We start from the raw sequence: 23,980 nt of genomic DNA, 5'->3' as shown, positions 1-23,980 counted from the left end.
CACCCTACACACTTTTTATGCAACGGTTTTGTGAAAGTTACATATACATTTTATGTAACGTTACATTACATAAATCGGAAACAGACATGCAACTTTGTGGACGCACATGCTTGTAACAGTTTCGTAATATGTTACGTCACCTAATAAAGTAACCGTTAACATAATTGTTACACAAAATGTTTGCATAATAGTAATGATCCAGTTACCTAACATGTTATGTAACATGTTTTGTAACATTTGGTTATATAATTTTGTAACATACATGTAACCTTGTGAAAGCAGGGGCTTGTAACCGTTTCGTAATATTTTATGTCACCTAATAACGGAACTGTAACAGAATTGTTACACAAAATGTTTGCATAATAGTATTGCTCCAGTTACCTAACATGTTATGTAACATGTTTTGTAACATTAGGTTATATAATTTAGTAACATACATGTAACCTCGTGCACGTACCAGCTTGTAACCGTTTTGTAATATTTTACGTCACTTAATAATGTAACCATAACAGAATTGTTAAACAAAATGTTTGGCATCTCGATAATCAAACTGTAATGATATTGTTCCACAAAATATTATGTAACGTAGTGAGGTAACTGTAATAGTATTGTTACACAACAGAGTTGGTAAATTGATGACCAAATTGTAATTAGTGTTGTTACAAAATATTGTATGTAACTTATAATGTAACTGTAAGAGAATTGTTACACAGATAGTTTTCTATTTTAATAACCAAACTGTAATGTTTTTGTTAAATAACATTTTACATAAAAAAAAATTTTACATAAAAAAATTTTACATAAAAAAAGGTTTGTATTTTGATAACCAGAACAGAGCTATTGGTCTACCTGCAGATTTTACTGAATTACACATGCGGTTACATATGAAGAAATAATGACGAACACAGTGAAATAAGTTGCTCTCATTTTATTACGCCTATAAATTACAAAGCGAGAAAATGAGTTCCAGCGTTAAATATTGCAACAGCACTAAAGAAATTCACTCGTCAACTGTTTGTGGTGTAGTCCGAGATTTTCGCCCTCCCTCACAATCAGATGCATCCTTCAGAAATCTCACCACCGTCGCCTGAATATCAGATGAAGTCGATTGTGCAGTTTCTCCGTACAGCTTCTGTTAATCGAAACACATTACACAAAACATTACATAAAAGACTGCATTCTATACAAGCAATAAAATGAAGCCAATAATGGGTTACCCGATACTCATAACTAGAGCAGTTACTACTGTTCATGTTCCACAACCATGCATCAGTTACTACTGTACTGTGCTTGTAACACAGTAACATGTGTTACAGGTGGCACATGGCAAGTTTTTTTGTAAATGCAAATTAAAAAAAAATAATAACTTAAAATTATAAAATTTAAAACATTAAAATTACTGCAAATTTTCACCTGTCTGACTCTTAGTTCAACGTTTCACAGCTTTTTGATAATTACTGTGCCAACTGTAACACTAGCTATGAGTATCGGCTGGGGTCTCACATTATGATCACAATTGCTTAAACTACATTATTCACATTTTCACACATTTACCATATTTTCAGTGATATACGAAATATTTCCTTTGCCTTTGACAGTCACCTTCTTTCATTTTATACTGAGCACATGCATTACTGTTGCAAATCCAGGTCCCATCAATTGGGAAAGAAAGTGTTCAATGGACTGGTCAATAAAATCATATGGTGAATTAACTTTAAAATCAATGCTGAATGCTGCTTTTCAACTGCATCTGAAACAACACATCTTACATCAACATATATTTGTAGTAACTTTTTGATATGACCAGAATTCAATGTATATTAAAGCAAGAATTCTCGTTGAAGGGGTGTTGCATTGAAAAGTTGGCCGATCCATGAGTCAAATGCACAACCCCTTCCCCACAACTCAAGGTTCTCTTCACTGCTGCTGAAAACAAATATGACACATATAAACTCACTTTCAATTATGTATTTCATACATGTAGCTTCGCAAAGGCTGTTTTCCCAGTAGTACATGTCCAGTTCAGTGTGGTAGCAACTGCATTTGCCAATACATCACCCAGGATTCTTTTAACGCAATCCTTCAACGTGTTGCCACCAAGAATTGATAGTCTTTTCTTCTTGAAACAACAGAAAGAAAGAAAAGTCAATCAGAAACCATTCAATAATTATTATACAAACAGAAATATTCAAGTAATTCTAGTTCATCCCACACTTTGGCATCTTTTGCTAATTTCTTATCAATATTTTAAGAGGAACTAGCAATGCAGTGCTGCAATGTTCCTTTCTGGGTCCAGTCAAAAACAAGATTGATTTAACAGCCCACTTTTGTAGAATGCACCGCAATGTAAAATCATTTCTGCCCAAACTCTTGTTACCTAAATGCTTTCATGTCTGTTACTACCTTTGAGTTTTAATTGTCTCCCAGGAAAAGGAAATTAGCCCCTCAGGAAATATTTTATTTTGTACAGACCACTGACACAATAACACCTGACTTGGCTTAAAATTTATAATGATAAACTAACATTACACTCTGGAAACCTGTTTTCTGATTACTTTCCTTACACTTTTAAACTGACTTACCAAATATCTTTCCAAAGCCTTGTTTGTTTCAATAGAGTCATCCAGGTTATTAAATTGCTCCAAAGATCCCACAGGAATAGTAATGCGCTGGCTTCTAACTTAGTTCCTGAAAATCCTGATCTGGAAAAATTGATAAATTGTGATTAAATCTGCTGACTCCATCTGACCATCTTCCTCAAAAAACAACAACAACAACAGCATACTTTGGTGTTTGCATACTGCAAATTAAAGTTAACAGTAAATAAGTTCACAACAACATATTGTGCAGGAGAGGAATGGCTATCTGTCGCTCCTTTATATACTTAGAATCCTTTCACTAATAACTTCAACTGTGTCATCATGCAGCTCAAAGTTGTTATCATTATTGCATGTTTCTTGTAAAATAGTGTTGACATGCCCATCAACCTCATTTTGTATTTTCCTTGTTTAGTTCGCCAGGGATTTCGCCAGTCTTTTTTTCTGTTAATCTACTGCAAAAAGAGAACCAAAAACAACAACCTAGAGCTCTTCATTCTGTATAATTTACTTATAAAAGGTCAAATTTACATCATCAAATACAGACAAATCATGTTATTTGTTACTTTGTCTGCAGAGCTTTTTAAACAGAATAACAACTGGTAATTATCCTCCTGCTTGCCCAAAGTTATATCTACTTTCATTGCCATTTAATTCACCTGGGAATACAATAGAGGGGGCAAATTGATCTTAAACTACCTCCACTAACTATGCTTTCAATGATTTATTGCCAAGGAATTTAAACAGTTCTCCGGCCACACTGTTAACTTTTAACCCTTTAAAGTAACTTTCCATAGAGTTAAATAGTGGCATGCAATACAGACATAGCATAGAGGCAGTTCAGCTATTGGGCAAATAAACTTTACTTTAACTGAGGGTCACTTCAATGTAGGCAGCTATTTTCTTGGAAATCATGCGCAGAATGATTCACCAGAAACTGAGCACATGGAATAGACCCAATGCAAATATTTCAAATTGACAGTAGCCAAGACAAAAAGCAACAAAAAGAGATAAGGCAGCCACAATTTTTTTTAGAAGCCGAGAGGCTAGATATGAAATATTTTTCATTATCGTGTTGGTTGGTATCACCAAGGGCGTATGAACCAGTGAAAAATGTGGAGGGGCGGAAGTATCAGTCCACCCCCCCCCCCCCGCTTCGCAAGTCAGAAAACCCCTTTTTCATTTCGAAATGAGAAAAAAAATCTCATTTTAAGCACCAAATTGCATCTACGGCCAGGTGACAATCAGGTTTCTGCCGCTGCCGGTCGGCGCCGGTCGGCCCGACCGGCACGCTGAATTACCGACTGCCACAATCTGCCTGAGTGACTTTTCCGACCGGCACTTATTTTCGATAGGAACTCCCAAAAACAGCTCCATAGCCGGAGGGTCGAATGTACAGAAACAATCTGTTTGAGACTAGGGGAAATCCAGTTCAAAACTGTTCAAAATATCCAACACATCACAGTGTCATACTTAGTAAAAATTACCAGAGGTCCGCATTCCAGACCAATGACTGTTTTCCGTTTCGACTCCCGATCGTACTTTTGATAGTTTCATTTATATCTACAAAATCACAACTAATTGTATTTTGCGGAGTTTACGTTTTCTACAAGAACATGGAAACAATATTTAGCATTGAGTTAATCATGCCAAGTGGCCTAAAACATGTTATTACAAGGGTAACTTTCATAAAGATGGCCATAGCAAGGGGCCTTGATATCGTGCTATGCGTGTATGGCATGGACAGAATCGAAGACTCACACACTGCGTCTGCTGAGTGGTCAGAGTCGGCAGTCACTGCTGTAATTATGTGATATCCTTTCAATGGACCGATTTCATAGGCCCGATGTTGAATAAATGAGAGAGCATACATAATTCATTATGATTCGTCTTTATTTGGAAGTGGACTCTCACTCACTGTGCATCTAAAATTATCATCTCAGCCTGAATGATTTATTTAATAGGCACCACCGGCTGGTCTGTATTCTGGTGCTCCAGATATTTGTCCTAACTTTTTTCATTAATTATGAAAAATTCCAGACATGAGATCTCATTTCAAAGCTGTCTACATGTGGCTCAGAATACTCGGGAAGGGCCGTTTCCGACCATCTGGGGGGTTTCCAAAACACAAAATTTTCTTGTACGCTCCGCGCCAACCGATGGTGGCGCTCCGCTTACATAGTCCTGCCGGCACTCAATCCACTCTGGGCAGAACCCTGGACAATACAAAATTAAGTTTACAAAATGGAGTGGTTGTTGAAGTGTGCCATATTGCACCCTCCCCCAGGCCGGTGTAGCAGTACAAACTGTCGCAAATATTCCATATTCAGTATAAACTGTCCCAGTCCCACTGGGACAGTTTATACTGAATTTACCAGTACATTTAGTCTCCCGGACCTTTTGTACAAGGCCAGTTGGTACAGACTGTCTCCCAGGACAGTTTATGCTATGATGAAACGAGGGGGGACATTATTTGTTGGTCGCATATTTGGTTGTAAATTGTGTCCCCCTGAACACTACGTCCGCATTAGCATGTACGTTCGAGTAGCAAAAATTTAATTAGTAATGGACTCTGGCAGTATCCGTATTATTAGCAAACTGTCGTATTTCGGCTTCCGTATATTTAGCAGTAAAGTCGTGCGACAACTAAAAATGGAAAAGCTAACAGAAAACGTGAGACAAATTGCAGATATTCTAAGAGATGAGAGCTATCCAAGTGGGTTTACAAGAATAAAACAGAGAAGGATCTTACGGAGACAAAGTCAGTCTTTCAGACTGGCTGAAAATGGAACTCTTGCATACCGAAAATAAAGGAAAGTTTTGCTATCTAGGGCTTCTCAACTCAGCTCATACTGACTAGTGACATCTATAAGGTAAAGTCTGTAACTTACAGTATAGGATACACAATATGGTATTGGTTGTTAAATGGCGAACGGCCATTCCACAGTTAAACTATAACCAGGCCTCTAGGACTGATTGGTGCACAAATCATGATATTCTTTTACAACATTTGGTTAGTTGTAAAAACTCATTCGCAAAAGTCAAGCAATTGCTTATGCAACATTATAATGAGTTGTATGCTTGAGCAAAGTTGTAAGTGCATGAACAAAGTTGTTAGGGCCTATTTCTTTTCGTTTTGTTTTACCCAATTGTCTTAACAAATTTTTGTGAAAATTATTATAAATTTCTACCTTTTATCGCCCTGCCTATCATAAAAGATAACAACAGATCACTAACGCTTACAGAGCTAGTCTGGTTTGCATGCATGGGACACTATAAAATGCTATTATTGGACTATAGCATATAGCCTAGCCTACTTCTAGAGGAAAGTGGCACTAATACTGTACATAACAAATTCACGTTCATTAATTTTGGTTGGTAAGAACAGATATTGAAGGCCTGATAGTACTTTTTTAGGTGTGGCATATTCTCTACATGCCAAACCTCACTGCAGAAGAAAACTCCTTAAATATCTATAGACCCAAATAGTGGCCATGCAATATGTACAATAATGGGAATATTCCATTTCAAACACCGATATAGAGTTGTAATTCAATTTTAAGGCACTTCAGCTAGAACTACCAATCCTGCAGCCCATATATTTGTGTGTGTTTGTTTTTGTTTTGGGGGGGGGGGTGGGCAAAAAAACATGATATCTCCTTGATCATGAATTTTCTTATCTCTTTGAAGGTGTTCATCTTTGCATAGATAAACCAGACAACAGACTATGTCTAGATTCTATTGGAAAACTATCAACGTTGATGTAACAAGTTATGTTCAACAGGATGTCAAAGCGTCATTGTCCTGTAGACCTACGAACAAGTCTCCATAGCATTCCTGTAACTGGATTATGGAAACAGGTAAGTTCTCAATCTGTTTTAATTGCACAAGATGTCCGCAGTATGCAGTGAAGGTTTAGTATAGTTAATGTCACTCTTTCTGGACAAATTCAACATTTACAAGTTTAAAGGTAGTCTGTATTGGCCCTAAATTTTGGCCACTTTAATTGCTAAAAGTTTTCAAAAAGTACTTTCCAAGGGGTAATAACCCTTTAAATTGTGCTCAGACATTCTAAATGATGACACGAGATATTGAATGTCCCAGTGAGGTAAATTTCCTCCAGGGAAATAAACATACTTAAAGAATTTTGTCCATAGTGAAAATTTGGCATATTTAAGGCCTATACAGCATACCTTTAAGCCACACTCTGGCCTAACTGCAGAGCAACCATCAATATAGGAATATAATTGTAAGTTGCAAAAAGTGGCGTATCATTTTTCTGGTTTAGTGGTTGAAGAGATTGTAAATATATGGTACAGTATGGTGTAAGTTACATTTTCATGTTTGCAAGGTAAAAATAATTGGCCTTAATCCACCAACACCCTGTTTCGATCAGATATCCCACTGTTTTTATCTAGATCTCTGTACAGAATGAAGCAATGGAATAGAACAACAGTCAAGGCAAAGCATGCAACTTGTAATTGTTTTTGAAATTAGCACCTAAATGCTGTCTTCTTTCTTAACAGGTTGGTGTAGATCTTATTGGTCCTCTACCAGTGACAGCTGCCAAGCGACTGTACATCATAACACTGTCTGACTTCTATTCAAAGTGGCCTGAGACTAAGGCAGTGCCTGAAAAGACTGCAGCATCAACTTCTTATTGCATTACTGATGTGATGATGAGGTAAGCATGTCTTAAAAAGTGAATAATTTTCTGTAGTTAGTTCCAATATGAATGGCATCATATCTGTTATTTGTACCATGCAAATAACTTGTAGTGCATGGCAGAATGCTGTGTTTGAGTATAAATTATTTCCAAATAGGTATTAAGCATACAGAAAGATCACGAAGGTAGGTGAGAACAGAGAAAGTGTACTGTAAATCTTTGCAGGTTAAGTCCCCATTAACAAGTTTATATGTACATAGTTTTTGTTCCTATATTTACTTGCAAAGTTTCCACCTCTGGTTCTTAAGTAGCATATAGCCTGATAATTGTCGTCATTTGATTTACATCCCCAAAAAGTGTCTTTGGCTGGACATGTTTCACTGCAGCAGACACAGTTTATTTGTTCAAACAAATGATGAGTAAATAATTAAGACCACATTCCACAGCTAGACACCACCTATTGTGAGTTGTTTTTCAAAAAGGTGTTGGACAGTTTGATATTGTAACCACAGGGAACTTTTCTGTTTAGAAAGTGTGAACTTATTACCACTTGGCTGTTTTGACAGGAATTTCGACAAGATAAGAGAGATAATGTATCAACTGAGTTTTGGTACCATTTCTCTGTTAGGTCCGTTGTGGAAAATTGCTAAATGTGTTTGTGTGTGTGGTGGGGGATATTTCCTGAAACCTGGGAGAGGGTCCCCTTTTTCTTTGGCAAAATAAGGCAATGTTTAGGTCTCTTGATGCAAAATGATGTATAATAGTACATTTTACTATAATAATGGTAAGCTAGCATTATTTTTTTTTGCATTTGGGTCATACAGAGGGTGTTTTGAACCCCCCATGGATCCTGATTCAGGACAATTAATGTTTGATCGGCATTAAACAGTCATACCATGCACACATACATCAATAGAGCACCAAAAGGCATCAAATTTCTGTTGTATCCTAGCTTACTCTAATTTGATAAATTTCTGATATTAAATTTAATTAATATGCCCCAAAGTTGTATTGGCTCATGTGGTTAAAACTTTTCAGGTTTGGTAGTGAACTGTACAATATAGCGCTAAAATTATGACATGCAATCTCCAATTAATAAAATGGAGCCAGTAATCCCATAAACATGTACTGTAGGTGTCACAATAAAAGATCATCCAATTAACTCAATGCCTAAGCATAGTTCAGTTGTACACTATACAGTCTACACTTAACCAACATGGTGAATGTTAATTATCTTTGTAGTGGAGCTTACACATAACTTTTCAAGATGATAATTTATTTTATATATGACTTACAGTGTGGTATTCACTACTCATAATATTGCTTTCAACTTTTATTTTGCACAGATTTGGTTGTACTGATATCTCATCCCCGACCACCAATGGAGGGAGTATGTATGAGGTTAACAGAAGACATGTCTAGACGATTTTCTTAGCAGTTAACTTGTTACCGACAATAATCTTGTCTTTCACTCTAACATATCATGAGAGAAAATTGCGTAGGCTGCTATACGTTTAAGCAAAGACAGGCCATTGACTTTTCACTGCCAGTCGTAGTCGAAGGGATGTGACGCTCGAAATTCTTTATCACCTCATTACTTCATTAAATAACAAATAAGAAGGCGTGTTTCTTGGTTCTGGAAGTTGTGTTCAAGATAAGTTCTCATAGTAAAACATATAACCGACCATATTCTTCTTCCTGTTGTAACTTTTGCTGTTATGGATTTCTGTGTAAGTCTTAACGAAAAACCCATTGGATATATGAGAATCAGCTATTTTATTTGTAATTAACAATCAAGATTAAATTTTTGACGGTATCAAGTTGCACATTAAAGCATTATATAGGTAATCCTACTGTTTGTGGAAAGCAGTTCAAGGGGGGAATTCTAATAGGGAAACTTCTGCATGGTTTTATTGAGGTCTTTAACAAACTCTAAAGAGGATGCTCTTCATGTGGATTATGAGAGTTTCAAGTACATATTGTTTGAAGAAGAGTGAAAGTAGTATATCATTCTAATCAAGCAATACCTCCCTGCTTGAAGGATGCTCTAGAAAGCATGGATTATCTTTAGTTGCATCAGAGCTACAAAGGGAGAGTCATCATTCCAGTTAAATTTCCCCATGCAGGGGGTAGGAAGTGAGGGTGGGCACACAACATCAGAGGGACATTTTCTCATTCCACAACCACCACTCGATATGCTATAAACCGATACACACCGGCCATATCACTTAAATATGATGTATGATGTGTTAGTATGTTATCAATACTATTTATTGAGATTGTTAATTGTTAAACGTGCTATAAAAAGATATGGGATGCCATTTAAAAATAGCATGTACAGACAGTGCCCCCCCCCCCAGGCTCCTACATCCCAGATCCCATGCATAATCATTTTTCACTCTTTGCCCAGTCTGATATAGATTCAGAATATTGTGTTTGTGCATGACTATCATCCAATTTCATGTTTTGATTTTTACTATATTCACTTTCTTTTAACAAACTTTTCTCTACAAGAATGACATATTTAAAGTGTGAGAAACATGATGAGACAAAAAATCTAGCATATTGCATCCTGCTCTGTCCTATTTGCTTTATTCTTTCCCTTGTTTGGCTTTGTTTTGTTTCCTGTATGTTTGCAGCTCTTTTGAAGAGGGTATCGTTCTAATATATCTTTTCTAATTTGAACCACTTTTGTCCAATAAGAAACATTCATAATAAGAAACAACGAACCTTTATCACTGGAATTGCCTGGAATGCCATTTGTCTATACAAATGAAAATTTGCTTCACGCATGGCCATCACAACGGGGCTTAGGGGGCAGGGGGTGGGGGAATGGCCCTCCACCTTGTTGAGAGGGAGAAAACCTTGACGATTGAGTGACAAAAATAAGGAAGGGTAAAAAAGTAAACAATAAAGTAGTAATGAAAGTCAATAAATAGGTTTCAAGCCCATACGGAGAGGGTTGGGGCAGTGTTGACATGTTCAAGGTCAGAGAAGTATCTAGTCCAGCTACTTCTTGGTTGTTATTAGCAAACAAAAATATTTTGGAACTCATCACAGATAGGGTCACAGACTTAAGAAGACCCCTCCCCAGGACACAAATTCGATAACTTACCATCCCAACTCCCCCCCCCCCTTATCCGTAACTTGAAAACACCCTCGGTTCCCGTCCTATAATGAGCTTTACGCACGGATGAAATTTCAGATTGCCTAGGCAACTCTCGTAGACCCATGAAGTACAGTTACCATACTTGCCAAAACTTACCCACTGTGTGTTAGGGAAATACGGCAACAATGAAGTTTGGACTCCTAAAGTTCGTAATATTTAACCTCTGCAATTATCATTTTTTGTTGTAGCTGTTGCATTCCCTATCCCGTACCCGCCCTCCGTTGGGAGGGGGGGGGGGAGTTAGGTTTATACTATCCCTCCCTCTGTAAAGATGACTATGAACACAATGTAGTTGCCGAATACAACATGCAACATATACGGAGGATGAAATAGCAGCAATCACAACAAAAACATGATTAACATCTTCTACAGATGGAAGACTTGTGTCTTTTTCTTCTTCTTTTCTTCCCCTTCTATTTTTTGTTTTGCAGCAACGCACAACATCTCATTTATTTCCTGTAACATTTAACTCTGATGTATGCATCTGCTCTAATTATTGATATTATGAACTCAATTGCCTTTTGAATGTCGAAATGCTTAAATTTTATGCGGGACAAAAGATGCTATGAAGTATTTGCGGACATTCTGTACCAGGACATTTCGTCCGGTGGGACTATATTTGCTGTGAGGGTGGGACACAATTTTCAGCAGATAATGTCCGACCGGACTAAATATGCTGGTACAAAGTGTCCGCGGAGACACTTTGTACAGGGGGACACTCTGTACTGTCACACCGGCCATCAGTCTTCAGCCCCCCACTCAAAAGTACCTTCCTACGCTACTGGGTATCACTATACTCCACAGGAGTAATCATAAACTATGATGACGATGATCTATTGTTCTCCAAAATGCTTAATTTGTCACATAAACTTTGAAGCCTAAGCACTAAACATGAAATCCAAAAAAGATTTAACCACCAACCCATTCCTGATATTTAAAAACAACCATACTTATATTATTATTAATAAGGTTTTAACATTGGGTCTTTACCTTCTTAACTAGGCCTAGGGGCCTAGCTATAAACAAATAAAACAGTACATTATTTCTTAAAAGTTATGGATGACCATGATTTTTCAATACTGTAACATACCAAATGATTTAAAACTAGGCCTAGGCCCCTATTAGTACTAGTGTACTACTACTAGGATGGTGACTTCGAAGTTCGGCCACTTAAGACTTAAAACATCCCAAAACTAAATCTTCTGGTATAAATCATTTGAAAATATACTTCATATGGTGGGAGAATTTTGTTATAGTACGATACACGGCCAAACTTTCTTTCCTGCAAACTGTTTTCACGTTGTTTTCCAAGAAGATTCTTCGTGATTGTGGAACTGGTATTTCTTGCTAGAGTATTGCGAAGTTCGGACACGCAACCCACAGTGTGGCGCTGGTGATAAAATTGGTGGCGCAGTTGCTTTTTCAGTAATTATAACAGACTTCATAGATCTTCGTCATTTTATTGACAAATATGTAAGTAATTTCTTGCACACGGGTCATTTTGGAGAGAAAATAACTGTAGCTTCGTACTTTTTGGTGAAATTTGACTCTTCCTGTAGATTTTCATGGTGAAATCGTGTATTTCTTAAGGGTGGCCGATCTTCGCAGTATGCCGAACTTCGCAATACTGACTATACTACTAGTAGTAACTAGGCCTAGTACTAGTATAGTCAGTATTGCGAAGTTCGGCATACTGCGAAGATCGGCCACCCTAAGAAATACACGATTTTAAAAAAACAACTGACAGGAAGAGCAAAATTTCACCAAAAAGTACGAAGCTACAGTTATTTTCTCTCCAAAATGGCCCGTGTGCAAGAAATTACTTACATATTAGTCAATAAAATGACGGAGATCTATGAAGTCTGTTATATTACTGAAAAAGCAACTGCGCCACCAATTTTATCACTAGCGCCACACTGTGAGTTGTGTGTCCGAACTTCGCAATACTCTAGCAAGAAATACCAGTTCCACAATCACGAAGAATCTTCTTGGAAAACAACGTGAAAACAGTTTGCAGGAAAGAAAGTTTGGCCGTGTATCGTACTATAACAAAATTCTCCCACCATATGAAGTATATTTTCAAATGATTTATACCAGAAGATTTAGTTTTGGGGTGTTTTAAGTCTTAAGTGGCCGAACTTCGAAGTCACCATCCTATAGGAATATATATTTCAGAATATGATATTTAAAATTAGGAGGAAGCCTTCCATAGTCATCTAGTAATATTTACAGGATTATTCTTCTGCAGATAACAGTTTTCTTCTAATACAGTCAGCAAACAAATGTTTCGGCATAACCTAGCTATTACACAGACAACGGTCATTAGTTTACCTTCATGTGTGATCGTTATTGCTCAGCCTAACACAATTAACACCTACAAATGTAGGCTATGTGTAATTCATACCCCGCGAAAGGCTTCTCATTAAGCGATACATTCTAGCCTAACGCTAGATTACGTATAAGTTTATTTAAAAAATAGTCACTTCAAATACTTGCGAAATCAATTATGTTCAACTGTCAATCCTTAGTAAGAAAAAACAGGTACATACCTCTTAAGCAAATTTGTATCTGCAGACTGCAAGTACTTTCAAAAGAATAGATCAGGATATCCAACATAGAAAGAGTTGTAACGGATTACGAAAGCAACCGCTTTTCAAACTAGCTACCGGTGTGAAGTTAGATACTTATTCCTCGTTCCTCGTTCGACATTCGCGAATGAGTAACTGCTACCGATTCAGTTACGTATTCGACGATGGTATCGACGTAACACCTCTGGCATGACGAAAGCTTTCTTACAAGATGTTCAACATTTGGTCGTGGTAAGAGGTTTATCTAGGGGTCACATACTCTAATGAATATTTAGAAGGGTACCATAATGCATCTTTTCCGGTCCGAATAGTTCTTGACCAACTAAAATGACCACTACTTTATCAGTTTCTAAATTAATGTAACGGGACCTGAAAAAAATCACTCTAGGCCCTAATCAAGACTAGCACGCCTTGGACCACCTAACCAATGGGTTATAGGAATTCTTAACACATTGTAGAAGGATACCATAATGAGTCTTGCTCGGTCCAAAGCGTGCTTGACCAATTAAAATGACCACTAAATCAACATTTTTTTTAAAATAAATGTAACAGGAACTGAATAAAAACATTTGGGCCCTAATCATAACCAGCACGCCTTGGACCACCCAACCAATGAGTCGTATGAACTCTAAGGACATTGTAGAAGGGTACCATAATGCGTCTTGCCCGGTCCAAAGAGTGCTTGACCAATTTAAATGACCACTAAATCATTACTTTTTTAATGACTGAAAAGGGCCCACGAGAAAGCTTTGGGCCCTAATCCATGCAGCAGCACGCCTTGGACCACCAAACCGATGGTTAACATGAACTCTAAGGACATTGTAGAAGGGTACCATAATGCGTCTTGCCCGGTCCAAAGAGTGCTTGACCAATTTAAATGACCACTAAATCATTACTTTTTTAATGCCTGAAAAGGGACCCTGAAAAAGCTTTGGGCCCTAATCCATGCAGCAGCACGCCTTGGACCACCACACCGATGGTTAACATGAACCCTAAGGACATTGTAGAAGGGTACCATAATGCGTCTTGCCCGGTCCAAAGCGTGCTTGACCAATTTAAATGACCATTAAATAATTACTTCTTTAATGAGTGTAACGGGACCACGAAAAAGCTTTGGGCCCTAATCCATGCAGCACGTCTTGGACCACCAAACCGATGATTAACATGAACTCTAAGGACATTGTAGAAGGGTACCATAATGCGTCTTGCTCGGTCCAAAGCGTGCTTGACCAATTTAAATGACCACTAAATAATTACTTCTTTAATGAGTGTAACGGGACCACGAAAAAACTTTGGGCCCTAATCCATGCAGCACGCCTTGGACCACCTAACCAATGGTTAACATGAACCCTAAGGACATTGTAGAAGGGTACCATAATGCGTCTTGCCCGGTCCAAAGAGTGTTTGACCAATTTAAATGACCACTAAATCATTACTTCTTTAATGAGTGTAACGGGACCACGAAAAAACTTTGGGCCCTAATCCATGCAGCACGCCTTGGAACACCTAACCAATGGGTAATATGTACTCTAAGGACATTGTAGAAGAGTACCATAATGCGTCTTGCCCGGTCCAAAGCGTGCTTGACCACTAAATCATTACTTCTTGAATGAGTGTAAAGGGACCACGAAAATAATCACTTTAGGCACTTATCAAGGCTAACACGCCTTGGACCACCCAACCATTGGGTCATATGAATTCTTATTCATGGCCGCATGCAGGGACGTAGCTAAGGCCTGATGATTGGGGGAGGGGGGTGTAGTGGCTGAAATACCAACTGGATGGGTTTTGGAGCCGGAAAATTACGACTGGTGCCTTGTACCCCCCCCCCCTCCCAGGCCTCCCCCAGCACTACTTGTCAACGATACGGTCAGTGTCAGTCAGACACCCTATCTTTCGCGACTGCACTTTTGTTCGGAACATTTTTTCGGTACTGTTGTACCCCTTGCCCTCACTTCACAAACTTATTAATGACTCTGGTTAAGGGAGTAAGCAACTGAGTATAAGTTATCTGCTTATTAGGCTACATAGACTACTAACTACAAAAGCTAACAAAGAGGAAAACATCAAATTTTCAACAAATTATATTCGACGACATAGTGAAATTACCCCAAAATACAGTGCTTTTTTCCTAGCGCGCTTAATATTATTTTCTTGGGGTGGGGTGGGGGGAGGGGTGAGACTATTTATCACTCACATGAAAAAAGGAATTGGAATTTGGAGCATTTGGAATGAAATGAACAATTAAAAATTTTGCAGAAAAATGTTGAGTTGACGAGATACGATAAGTTGTCAATTACAAAAACTGATTTCGTTGTCTAACTTACGTTGTTGCCATCGGCGCAGTTCAACAATTGCTTTACCACGTGGGCTTCATATGATTACTATACGCAGGGGGTTGGTTCTTACGAAGATCTAGAGAGGACATGGTAAAAAAAAATTTATTACGTACGTACGTAATATTTATTACGTACGTACGTAATATTTATAACGTACGTACGTACGTAATAAATATTACGTACGTACGTGATATTTATCACGTACGTACGGTACGTGATAATTTTACGTTCTATACTGAAGATAGTAAGAAGTGGCGGTTCGCGGTACGTACATATAGACCGGCAGCCCAGTGCACTTTGATCAAACGAACGAGGTACCAATATCTGAGTATTGGAACATTTGTGGAAAAACCCAGTATATCCAAAAGTGTATGTCTGCCGTGGTCGCTCTGCTGCATGTGGCCCCTGGGGCCGGTTAAAGGGGGCCCAAAAATGCATCTGATCAAACGAACGAGGTACCACTTGAAACCAATGTCAACTTAATGCATGAATGCCACATAGTACTGCATGGCCCATGCCAGACAAATTTTCTGCTGCAAAGGGCCCGCCAGACGCCCATGAAGGGCCCCTAAAAAAATGTATCTGATCAAACGAACGAGGTACCACTTGAAACCAATGTCAACTTAATGCATGAATGCCACAAAGTACTGCATGGCCTATGCCAGACAAATTTTCTGCTGCTAAGGGCCCGCCAGACGCCCCCAAATATGGCCCAAATGCCCATTAGCGTAGCATTGACCCAGATTAAATATGCAAGGTACCACTCAAAACCGGTTTGGAATGTTCGGGTTGATCTTACAGACTATGGAAATCATCATGCCAGACAAATTTTCTGCTACAAAGGGCCCGCCAGACGCCCCAAAAGGGCCCATAAAAATGCATTTGATCAAACGAACGAGGTACCACTTGAAACCAATGTCAACTTAATGCATGAATGCCACAAAGTACTGAATGGCCTATGCCAGACAAATTTTCTACTGCTAAGGGCCCGCCAGACACCCCCAAATATGGCCCAAAATGCCCATTATCGTAGCATTGACCCAGATTAAATATGCAAGGTACCACTCAAAACCGGTTTGGAACCACACAAAAACAATATTAAATGCAAAGGTACTTTCCACAGAGTAAAGAACTGCCAATGCAAGACAAATTTTCTTCTGCATAGGTCCCACCAGATAGAAAGAATAGGTGGCCCAATGTGGCCCTATATATGGGTCTAAAGAATTGGATATATGTGCCTTGTAACATGACATTTCAAGCTCATGATTATATTGTTTCCAGCATAAATTGGAGTTACTGTACACAAGACCAGTGTTTTATCTTATATAGCTATTCGCTGCTCTAAGCAAAATAAAGATAACACTTTCACCTAAGCCTCTAAATATTTTGGGATTTGCTGGCCTGGGCAAAAATTACAGTTCCCCACATTATAACTCTAACACTCCGAGGAAGAGTCTTGCCTGGCTTGGATCCACAGAACTACGGTTGGAAGAGCAAGAATGGGTGCTACAACCCTGACTGGTTTGAGGGACCGGCTCTCCAAGATCATCTATTCCAAGAGGGGGAACTGAGCGAAGATTTTCAAAGTAGCCGACCAGACGTGGCTTCCGAGTTTGATGCCGATGATTCAAGTACTGAACCATCTTGGAGTGATGACTCCGACAATGAAACATAGATTTGAGCTTCCATTGTCTTTTTAAAATCAAGTTCATGGGAATACTTAATTTTCATAAACTTACTAATGATTCTTTTGAGATCTGTCTGAATGGCAAATGCAGTGTCTTTTTACAATGCACACACTCCAGTGTTTAATCACTGTCAAGAGACATGAATTCTCAGTTCTTATACTTCGAACCTAACATGTGTCATGTTCAGAGTAATCACATAGTGATTTTTTGTTACTATCTTTGCCAATTATGATTTTAGTACATTTTAAACTAGCAAGATGACTTTCTTGAAAGGTAAAAGATTCCTTCATAGATGAAAACAAAAACCCTCATCTAGTATTCATATTTCTGAAACATGGATGCCTCATCTATTTGTTTGACTTGTTAAGGGTTAAGGTAGTAAAACTTGGTACTGGGTTTAGGAAAACAGTCCTGTGGACAAGGCCGCCTTTGTTCTTCGCATAAACGGGAAGTTACTAGAGGAGCAAAGTGGGCGGGGTCAGCTCATGTATGTAGCATGGTGGAGAGCGTTGACCGGCTTGTAATTGGGTCGGGATATGTGTCAATCTTACTGACTATTTCGTAATTGGTCAGTCAATTAACGACGAGTATGCATATACAGCGCAAGTCGAATTTCGCGCGAAATGCCCATATTTTTTACATCACGTGAATGGGCAATAACGTTAGTTTAGACAAGTTTAGACAACAACATAAGTTTAGACAACGTAAGTTTAGACAACAATGTAAGTTTGAGCAACAACATGCTAAAAAAGCACCAACAACTTTAGTTTAGACAGCGAAATATGGTTGCCCTTTTCGCGTTCCATATTTGCGTTCCATAAACTAGTGGGAGCTATCGCTCCCCTGTGCAAAAATCGTTCCTTGAGGCTTGAACAAGCATACAATTAATGTGTATGAGCGAGCGGAAGGTAAACTTCATGTAAAAACATGGTTAGGCGGTTCATAAATTCAACGTCAAAGGTTAAGGTCAATCGTAATGCACGCTGTTTGTACCCCATTTATGATTTATGTTACAGTTGCAGAATATGTTGCCGTCGCGAAAACTCCCGTTGTCTAATTACATTCCGTTCTTCATTTTCATTCCGTTGTCCAAGTTCTTTCGGTTATGCGAGAAGTGACCCGTGAAGGTGGGCCCTGTCCCATTTCTATCAATCAATTTCACAATAAAGTATAAATATATCTGGCAAGTAGAACGCGAATAACAAGCCCACGTAAGCCTATAAAGTATCCATGATACCGTATCCAGGCGCGTTTCCAGGATTTTCAAACCCGGGGGGCGCGAATTACTATCTAAGCGGAGCGCCACCATCAGTTGGCGCGCAGCGTACAAGAAAATTTCTTGTTTTGATACCCCCCAGATCACCGGAAACGGCACTTCTCAGGCTTGAAATGACCAACCAGATGTACACTTTTTGCCTGAGAACCAAGTATTTCCTAATAGTTTTTTCCCATCCATAACCTTTTTGAAGATTGTCAACCCGGCACACATCATGTTCGACCTGATCGCATCTCCTGTGGGTCTTTGCTTTTGTAGGTGATTCTACGTCGCGGCCCACAATACCCGTCAACCCCACTTTTCAAGGTTTTAAGCCCCGTATTTGTTTAGAATTTGAAAATTCACATTTCTCGTGAATAAACTCACTTGAAAACACACCCATAATGTTGTAAAAAATGTCATCTATGGACAACCAATATAGAAAAACTTCCTTCAACCCCGAACAGACCGGTCAAAATTGCACGAGTAGAGGGAAGTGTGATGCAGAATGTTGGTCAGAAATTTTCGAAAATTCAGACACAGTTAATTTATTGGTGCATGTACAAATAATAAAACCTCTTATAACGGCTATTATAAAACTTGGTTGAAGGGAATGAAAAAATAGCAGATATTTCCGAAAACCGAACACTACACACATAGGCGTAGGAGGCGCGGCGGCAGTGGCGGAGCTAGGGCTATTGGTCAGGAGGGGCGAGAATGGTCTGTAGGGGCGCTTTCGACACTATCTAAGCGGAGCGCCACCACTGGTTGGCGCGTAGCGTACAGAAATTTTTTGAGTAAAGATACTCCCTAGATCGCCGGAAATGACCCTTTCCGGGCCTGCAGATAAACGAAGAATAAGGTGTCATCGCCAAATTACACCAACAAAATGTGACAAATGTCAATAAGTAGATGAGAGCGCAATAAAAAAGTTAATAATCTAGAATAAGTAAAAAGTGGTAAAGAGCTGAAAAAGGCGCCAGCAGTTCATTTGAGTCCGTCAGGGGGGGGAGCATCCGCCCCCCTGACCGTATGAACGCTCCGCCACTGCGCGGTGGGGGTGCAGCCCCTAATTCGCCATTACAAATGTAAAAGAGAGTTTTGACATAATTGGACCTCCATGTTTTTTATACATCTACATGAGACATGTCGTTGTTTACATTAGCATCCCGCGGTATACTGCGCAATTTTAACGGACCGTACGGTACATGATGGCATGCGATGTAATAACCGATGCTTGCTTATATGATATTGACATTAACACGTTGAACGCGTGCGAAGCGCGCGAAAAATTTTGGTTATTTTTTCAGGCAGGTCGGACAGTTTTGAGGCTTTCCATTCTGGAACGCCATTTTCATGCTCACTGATATGATGTGATATCTGCTGTTTGCGTTACAAATTCGAACACGCGCGTAGCGAGGAATTTGCCAAGGGAGGGGTGAAGCCTGTAGGCAAATTATCTAAGCGTAGCGCCACCATATGTTGGCGCGAAGCGTACAAGAAAATTTTGGCCGAAAATGCCTCCCAGATTGCTGGAAATGACACTTCCCAGGCCTTGTAAATTGCATCTAAGCACTTTCTATTTTGAAATTACTTAGCGATATCATTTAAAAAAATGCTGAATGGGGGGGGGGGGGGCGGGCGGTCGCCCCCATCCAAAAATGCGTCATGTTCCCCGACGACACGGTCGAGTTCGAGACCAGCCACAGTTGGTTTCATAGCACAATTCTACACACGCGTTATGATAGACCATACATAGTATATTTATAGATCATTAGTGAGAGAGGAAAATGGAAACGTCAAAAAAATGGAGTTGTCGGTGTAAGGGGTAGCGTGAGTCAAACTTTTACGAAATCATTGATCCGTCACTGGCTACCCTTCAGCGCTGTAATGATGTCACTGTTTCTCTTTCTCTTCCCGGTGTCTTCGCGTTTTTCTTTTACTCCCTCCTTTTCTCCTCTTTCTCTCTTTCTTCTTTTTCTTTTCCCTTCCTTCCTCTCCTCCTCCTCTTTTTTCCCCTCTTTTTTTCCTTTTTTCTTCTCTTTTTTTTTCTCTCCTCTTTTTCTTACCCGGGGGCGCGCGCCCCCAACGCCCCCTACTGGATACGCACCTGGTATCATAACAATACGAAGACTCCCCCGCCCCCCCCCCCTCTCAGTTCCTATGCCTCTATATGACTAAATATGTTCGGGACAAACCATAATAGCTACATGTATGTATGTATATTAGATCCTCCTGCAAGTAGGAACTCGCGAAGAAGCCTAATTGGCTTATCAAAGCAGCAAGCTGACCGAAGTCAGTCTCTCACATTCATATTTAACGTCCATGATTATGAATTGTTAATTTTCAACAACTCTGTAACTGGTCGACATATATCTGGGAGTGACTCGAACCGGGGACCTTAGATGTAGGCTGTAGGCTGTAAGGATGTAGGCTGTAAGATGTAGGCTACATCTTCATCGGTACTCTGCAATAGACTGGTGTACATCTCGCAAAGGATGATTAGTGACATTACCAGCGAGATCAGAGCACTAAACAAGGATTATAAGAATATCAGTTGACTTTAGGCCTACCTAGTAGAATTATGCAAAATTGGTCAATTGCATGACTCGCAACCACAAGTACCTGTTAACAAAGGTACTTTAAATACAATTTTTTTTTCAAAGTGGCTATTCTTACGACTAGTCATAACAATAATTTCGGATAACGCATGCGCAGTTGCTATTTTTACAACCAAGAGTACTATTTTTACAACTAGGAGTAACCATTGTTTTCCGATTAGGGTAAGGGTTAGGGTTAGGGTTAGGGTCAGGATTAACCCTACTACATGCGAAGTTGCTTTATTTACTTTACTGCGCATGAATTCGCCGATGTCGTAAAAATAGTTAATAAATAATTGTTACAACTAGGTGTAAGAATAGCCACGGTCAACTTTTTCCCTCAAAATATGCTAGGGTAGGACGGGATATGCACTTGTTTATTTGCAATTAGGGCACTTCAAACTAGTGTAGGGATAAGATCTGATTTATTTGCAATTTCGGCTTTCCAAACTCCATGAAGTTGAGGGTAAGAAACCCGAAAAAGTTTGTGGCCAGGACCATTCACAAAATGATTCGTGAACGAAATCTAACTAAGGATTACGTATCCAAACTATCTTTTTTACTGTTGATTCAATTTCCCTGCGGAAGTTTATCATCTAGGCTTTATAAGGTAGCAATATGTTTTTCATTTGAAACTTTTCAAAGATTTTGACTGATTTGATGTATTTTTGGCAGCTTTATGTGAAGTTAGGGTTTGCAGAGAAATGGTCAAAGTGCAGTACAGTACTAAGGCTGTACAGAGATACGGTCAAAGGTCACACAGGGGTCACTAGGGTCAAAATGGTTAACTGCATAAAAAATAGAGTAAGCTCAAATTGCAAAATTGAATATCTCATCTTGTATATTATGACCAGACAAAAGTCAACTTTGACCTTTTCATCTGACATACGGTTAAGGGGTCAAAGGTCAAGATGTAAAATTTACAAAAAACGCTACTCCTACAGATTATGTAGCCTGATCATATGTCTTATGCATATGATAGAACTTGAAGCCCTCTACAAAACTTATTTTTGAAATTTTGATCAAAGGTCATTTGGGGTCACAAGAGTCAAAAACAAGGTCAAATGTAAAACAAGCTTAAATGATAAAAGTAACAGTGTCAATGTGTTGGCCTTGGGCAAACATAAACAATGTCCACGGTGACCTCTTCGTCCAACCTATGGTTATGGGTCAAAGGTCAAAGAAAGATCAAATCACAAACAACCTCAAATGGCAAAAGTAACAGTGTCAACATGTTCACCTTTGGCAGAAATCCAAAATTGTCCACAGTGACCTCTTCGTCCAATCTATGGTTAAGGGGTCAAAGGTCAAATCACAAATAACCTCAAATGGCAAAAGTAACAGTGTCAACATGTTCACCTTGGACAGGCATCCAAAATTGTCCACATTGACCTCTTTGTCTAGCTTACAGTTAAGGGGTCAAAGGTCAAAGAAATGTCAAATCACAAACAACCCCAAATGGAAAAAGTAACAAAGTCTTCATACTCACCTTTCGTAGACATCCAAAATAGTCCACAGCGACCTCTTTGTCTGACTTACGGTTGAGGGGGTCAAAGGTCAAAGAAAGGTCAAATCACAAACAACCCGAAATGGAAAAAAGTAACAAAGTCATCATGTTCACGTACTTTGGCAGACATTCAAAATTGTCCACAGTGACCTTTAAGTCTGACATAGGGTTAAGAGGTCAAAGGTCAAAGAAAGGTCACATTTCAAACAATCTGAAATGACAACAGTAACAGTGTCAGCATGTTGGCTTCGGACAGAAATTTGAAATTTGTCAATGGTGACCTCTTCATCTGACCTATGGCCGTATGGTATATGAATGAAATGTAGTCAGTGTATTTGGGTTGTGCTCAATTAGGGTCGAAGGTCATGCATGACGTCACAAGGGTCATAAACGTTAACTGTGCAAAAACATGAAAACAAGGTCAAAACACAGAACTAAATGTGCCATCTTGTAGGCCTTGATAAAAGATTAAGAAAAGTCAATGACTACCTTATTATATGACCTCTGCTTGTGGGGTCAAAATTCACGCAAATGTGTTAGTAGCCTATTCGACACACCCACTTTGCAGATTTACCCTTTTTCAAAATCCAATTTAAATTGAAAGCTTTGAATCTCATGATTGTAATGTAATTTAAAGCAAATAGGCCTTCTTAAAAGAAACTGCATTATAGAAAACAACAAACAAAAGAAACATAAAAATAGAACTAAAACATAATAACGGTTATGGGGTCAAAGGTCAAATGCGGTCATCTAGGTGTCAATGATTTAATTTACTCCGATGCCTATGATAATGCGACCAACACATTATGCATTGCTTTTCACCAGTGTCTAGAAGGTGTACACAAATTTAGGGTCAAAGGTCATGAAAGGATAAATGGCTGGGTCCGTGTCACTCCGGTGACACAGTCATGTGTAGTTTTTATTTTATTTTATTTTGGGTCATGTTAACATACGCAGTTTTAGTTCCATAACAATATTTTTCTGCTAATATTCACCTAATACGAATCAGCAGAGAGAGGCTGTGGATGCAACGTCTTCGCACCATTCAACCTCATGGGCTCAACATTCAGGAAGGACATGACTAACTTTTCTTTTGTCCCCACCTCCTTCTCCCCTTGTCCCCCCCCCCCCCACCACGACTCCTCTTCTCATAGCTCGATCTCTTCCATCCTTTTTTCTCCACACATTTCTGTCTTTGTCGTTCTCCAGTTTATTCCCTAACCCCTTCCCTTAATCCTCTCTTTGTCCCTCCTCTGTTTATCTCCTACCTCTCCTCTTCCCCTGTTGGTTTCTTTCTTTCTTCTCTCCATCCATTGTCTACTAATCCCCTTACATCCATCTCTTTGTGTTCATCATGCTCAATAACCTGTCTGTATTCTGTGCGTGTTTTTGTCCCTTCTGTTACTCTTACTTGTCATTTAACCTTTGAAAAAGATCCTGCTAGGATCGAAACGTCAGGCCAACTTACTTTTACACAATATTCATCATTGTTAGATAATAATATTAATTTGGTGTTTTGGAAATATTCTCTATTGGCAAACGACATTTGGAATCTTTTGAAGACTTCCTTG

The 23,980-nt window shown here is 39.0% G+C and overlaps 1 protein-coding gene and 2 long non-coding RNA genes across 10 annotated transcripts in view; 1 reads left to right on the top strand and 2 right to left on the bottom strand.

The window, feature by feature from the left end:
* LOC139970008 (uncharacterized) overlaps window positions 1-23,980 on the bottom strand; it is a 62,054-nt gene that overhangs the window by 22,249 nt on the left and 15,825 nt on the right. The window contains exon 3 of one of the 2 annotated variants that reach the window (XR_011793889.1): window positions 20,465-22,806. The exons of the other annotated variant lie outside the window; for it this stretch is intronic. This is a non-coding gene — a long non-coding RNA (uncharacterized lncRNA). Of the gene's footprint in view, window positions 1-20,464; window positions 22,807-23,980 lie in introns of those variants that run through there. 2 annotated transcript variants of the gene reach the window in all.
* LOC139969998 (uncharacterized) lies at window positions 914-13,127 on the bottom strand. 6 transcript variants are annotated; one of them, XR_011793874.1, is made up of 4 exons: window positions 12,982-13,127; window positions 2,583-2,702; window positions 1,958-2,119; window positions 914-1,132 (listed from the first exon to the last, which is right to left on the bottom strand). It is a non-coding gene; the product is annotated as an uncharacterized lncRNA (long non-coding RNA). The 6 variants fall into 6 exon arrangements; XR_011793875.1 differs by having other exon boundaries at window positions 1,958-2,116; XR_011793876.1 differs by having other exon boundaries at window positions 2,583-3,052; window positions 12,982-13,082.
* Window positions 4,890-9,209, top strand: LOC139970286 (uncharacterized). Of its 2 annotated transcripts, XM_071975965.1 has the most exons (4): window positions 4,890-5,470; window positions 6,288-6,457; window positions 7,124-7,281; window positions 8,610-9,209. In XM_071975965.1, exons 2-4 carry the CDS (start codon window positions 6,371-6,373, stop codon window positions 8,683-8,685), a joined length of 321 nt encoding a protein of 106 aa, XP_071832066.1. In that variant the 5' UTR covers window positions 4,890-5,470; window positions 6,288-6,370; the 3' UTR covers window positions 8,686-9,209. The 2 variants fall into 2 exon arrangements, with proteins under 2 accessions (XP_071832066.1, XP_071832067.1); XM_071975966.1 differs by lacking the exon at window positions 4,890-5,470 and having other exon boundaries at window positions 5,636-6,457.

The sequence above is a fragment of the Apostichopus japonicus genome, chromosome 7, assembly GCF_037975245.1.
Source record: "Apostichopus japonicus isolate 1M-3 chromosome 7, ASM3797524v1, whole genome shotgun sequence".
Classification (NCBI taxonomy): Eukaryota; Metazoa; Echinodermata; class Holothuroidea; order Aspidochirotida; family Stichopodidae; genus Apostichopus; species Apostichopus japonicus.
Note: the sequence above shows the minus strand (reverse complement) of the source record. Positions and strands in the feature narration are given on the sequence as shown.

Excerpts from the sequence above, each read along its gene's own strand:
- LOC139970286 (XM_071975965.1), top strand. The coding sequence starts at position 6,371 with ATGTTCAACAGGATGTCAAAGCGTCATTGTCCTGTAGACCTACGAACA. Across the intron at positions 6,458-7,123 it reads TAACTGGATTATGGAAACAG|GTTGGTGTAGATCTTATTGG; the intron begins GTAAGTTCTCAA and ends CTTTCTTAACAG. Across the intron at positions 7,282-8,609 it reads ATTACTGATGTGATGATGAG|ATTTGGTTGTACTGATATCT; the intron begins GTAAGCATGTCT and ends TATTTTGCACAG.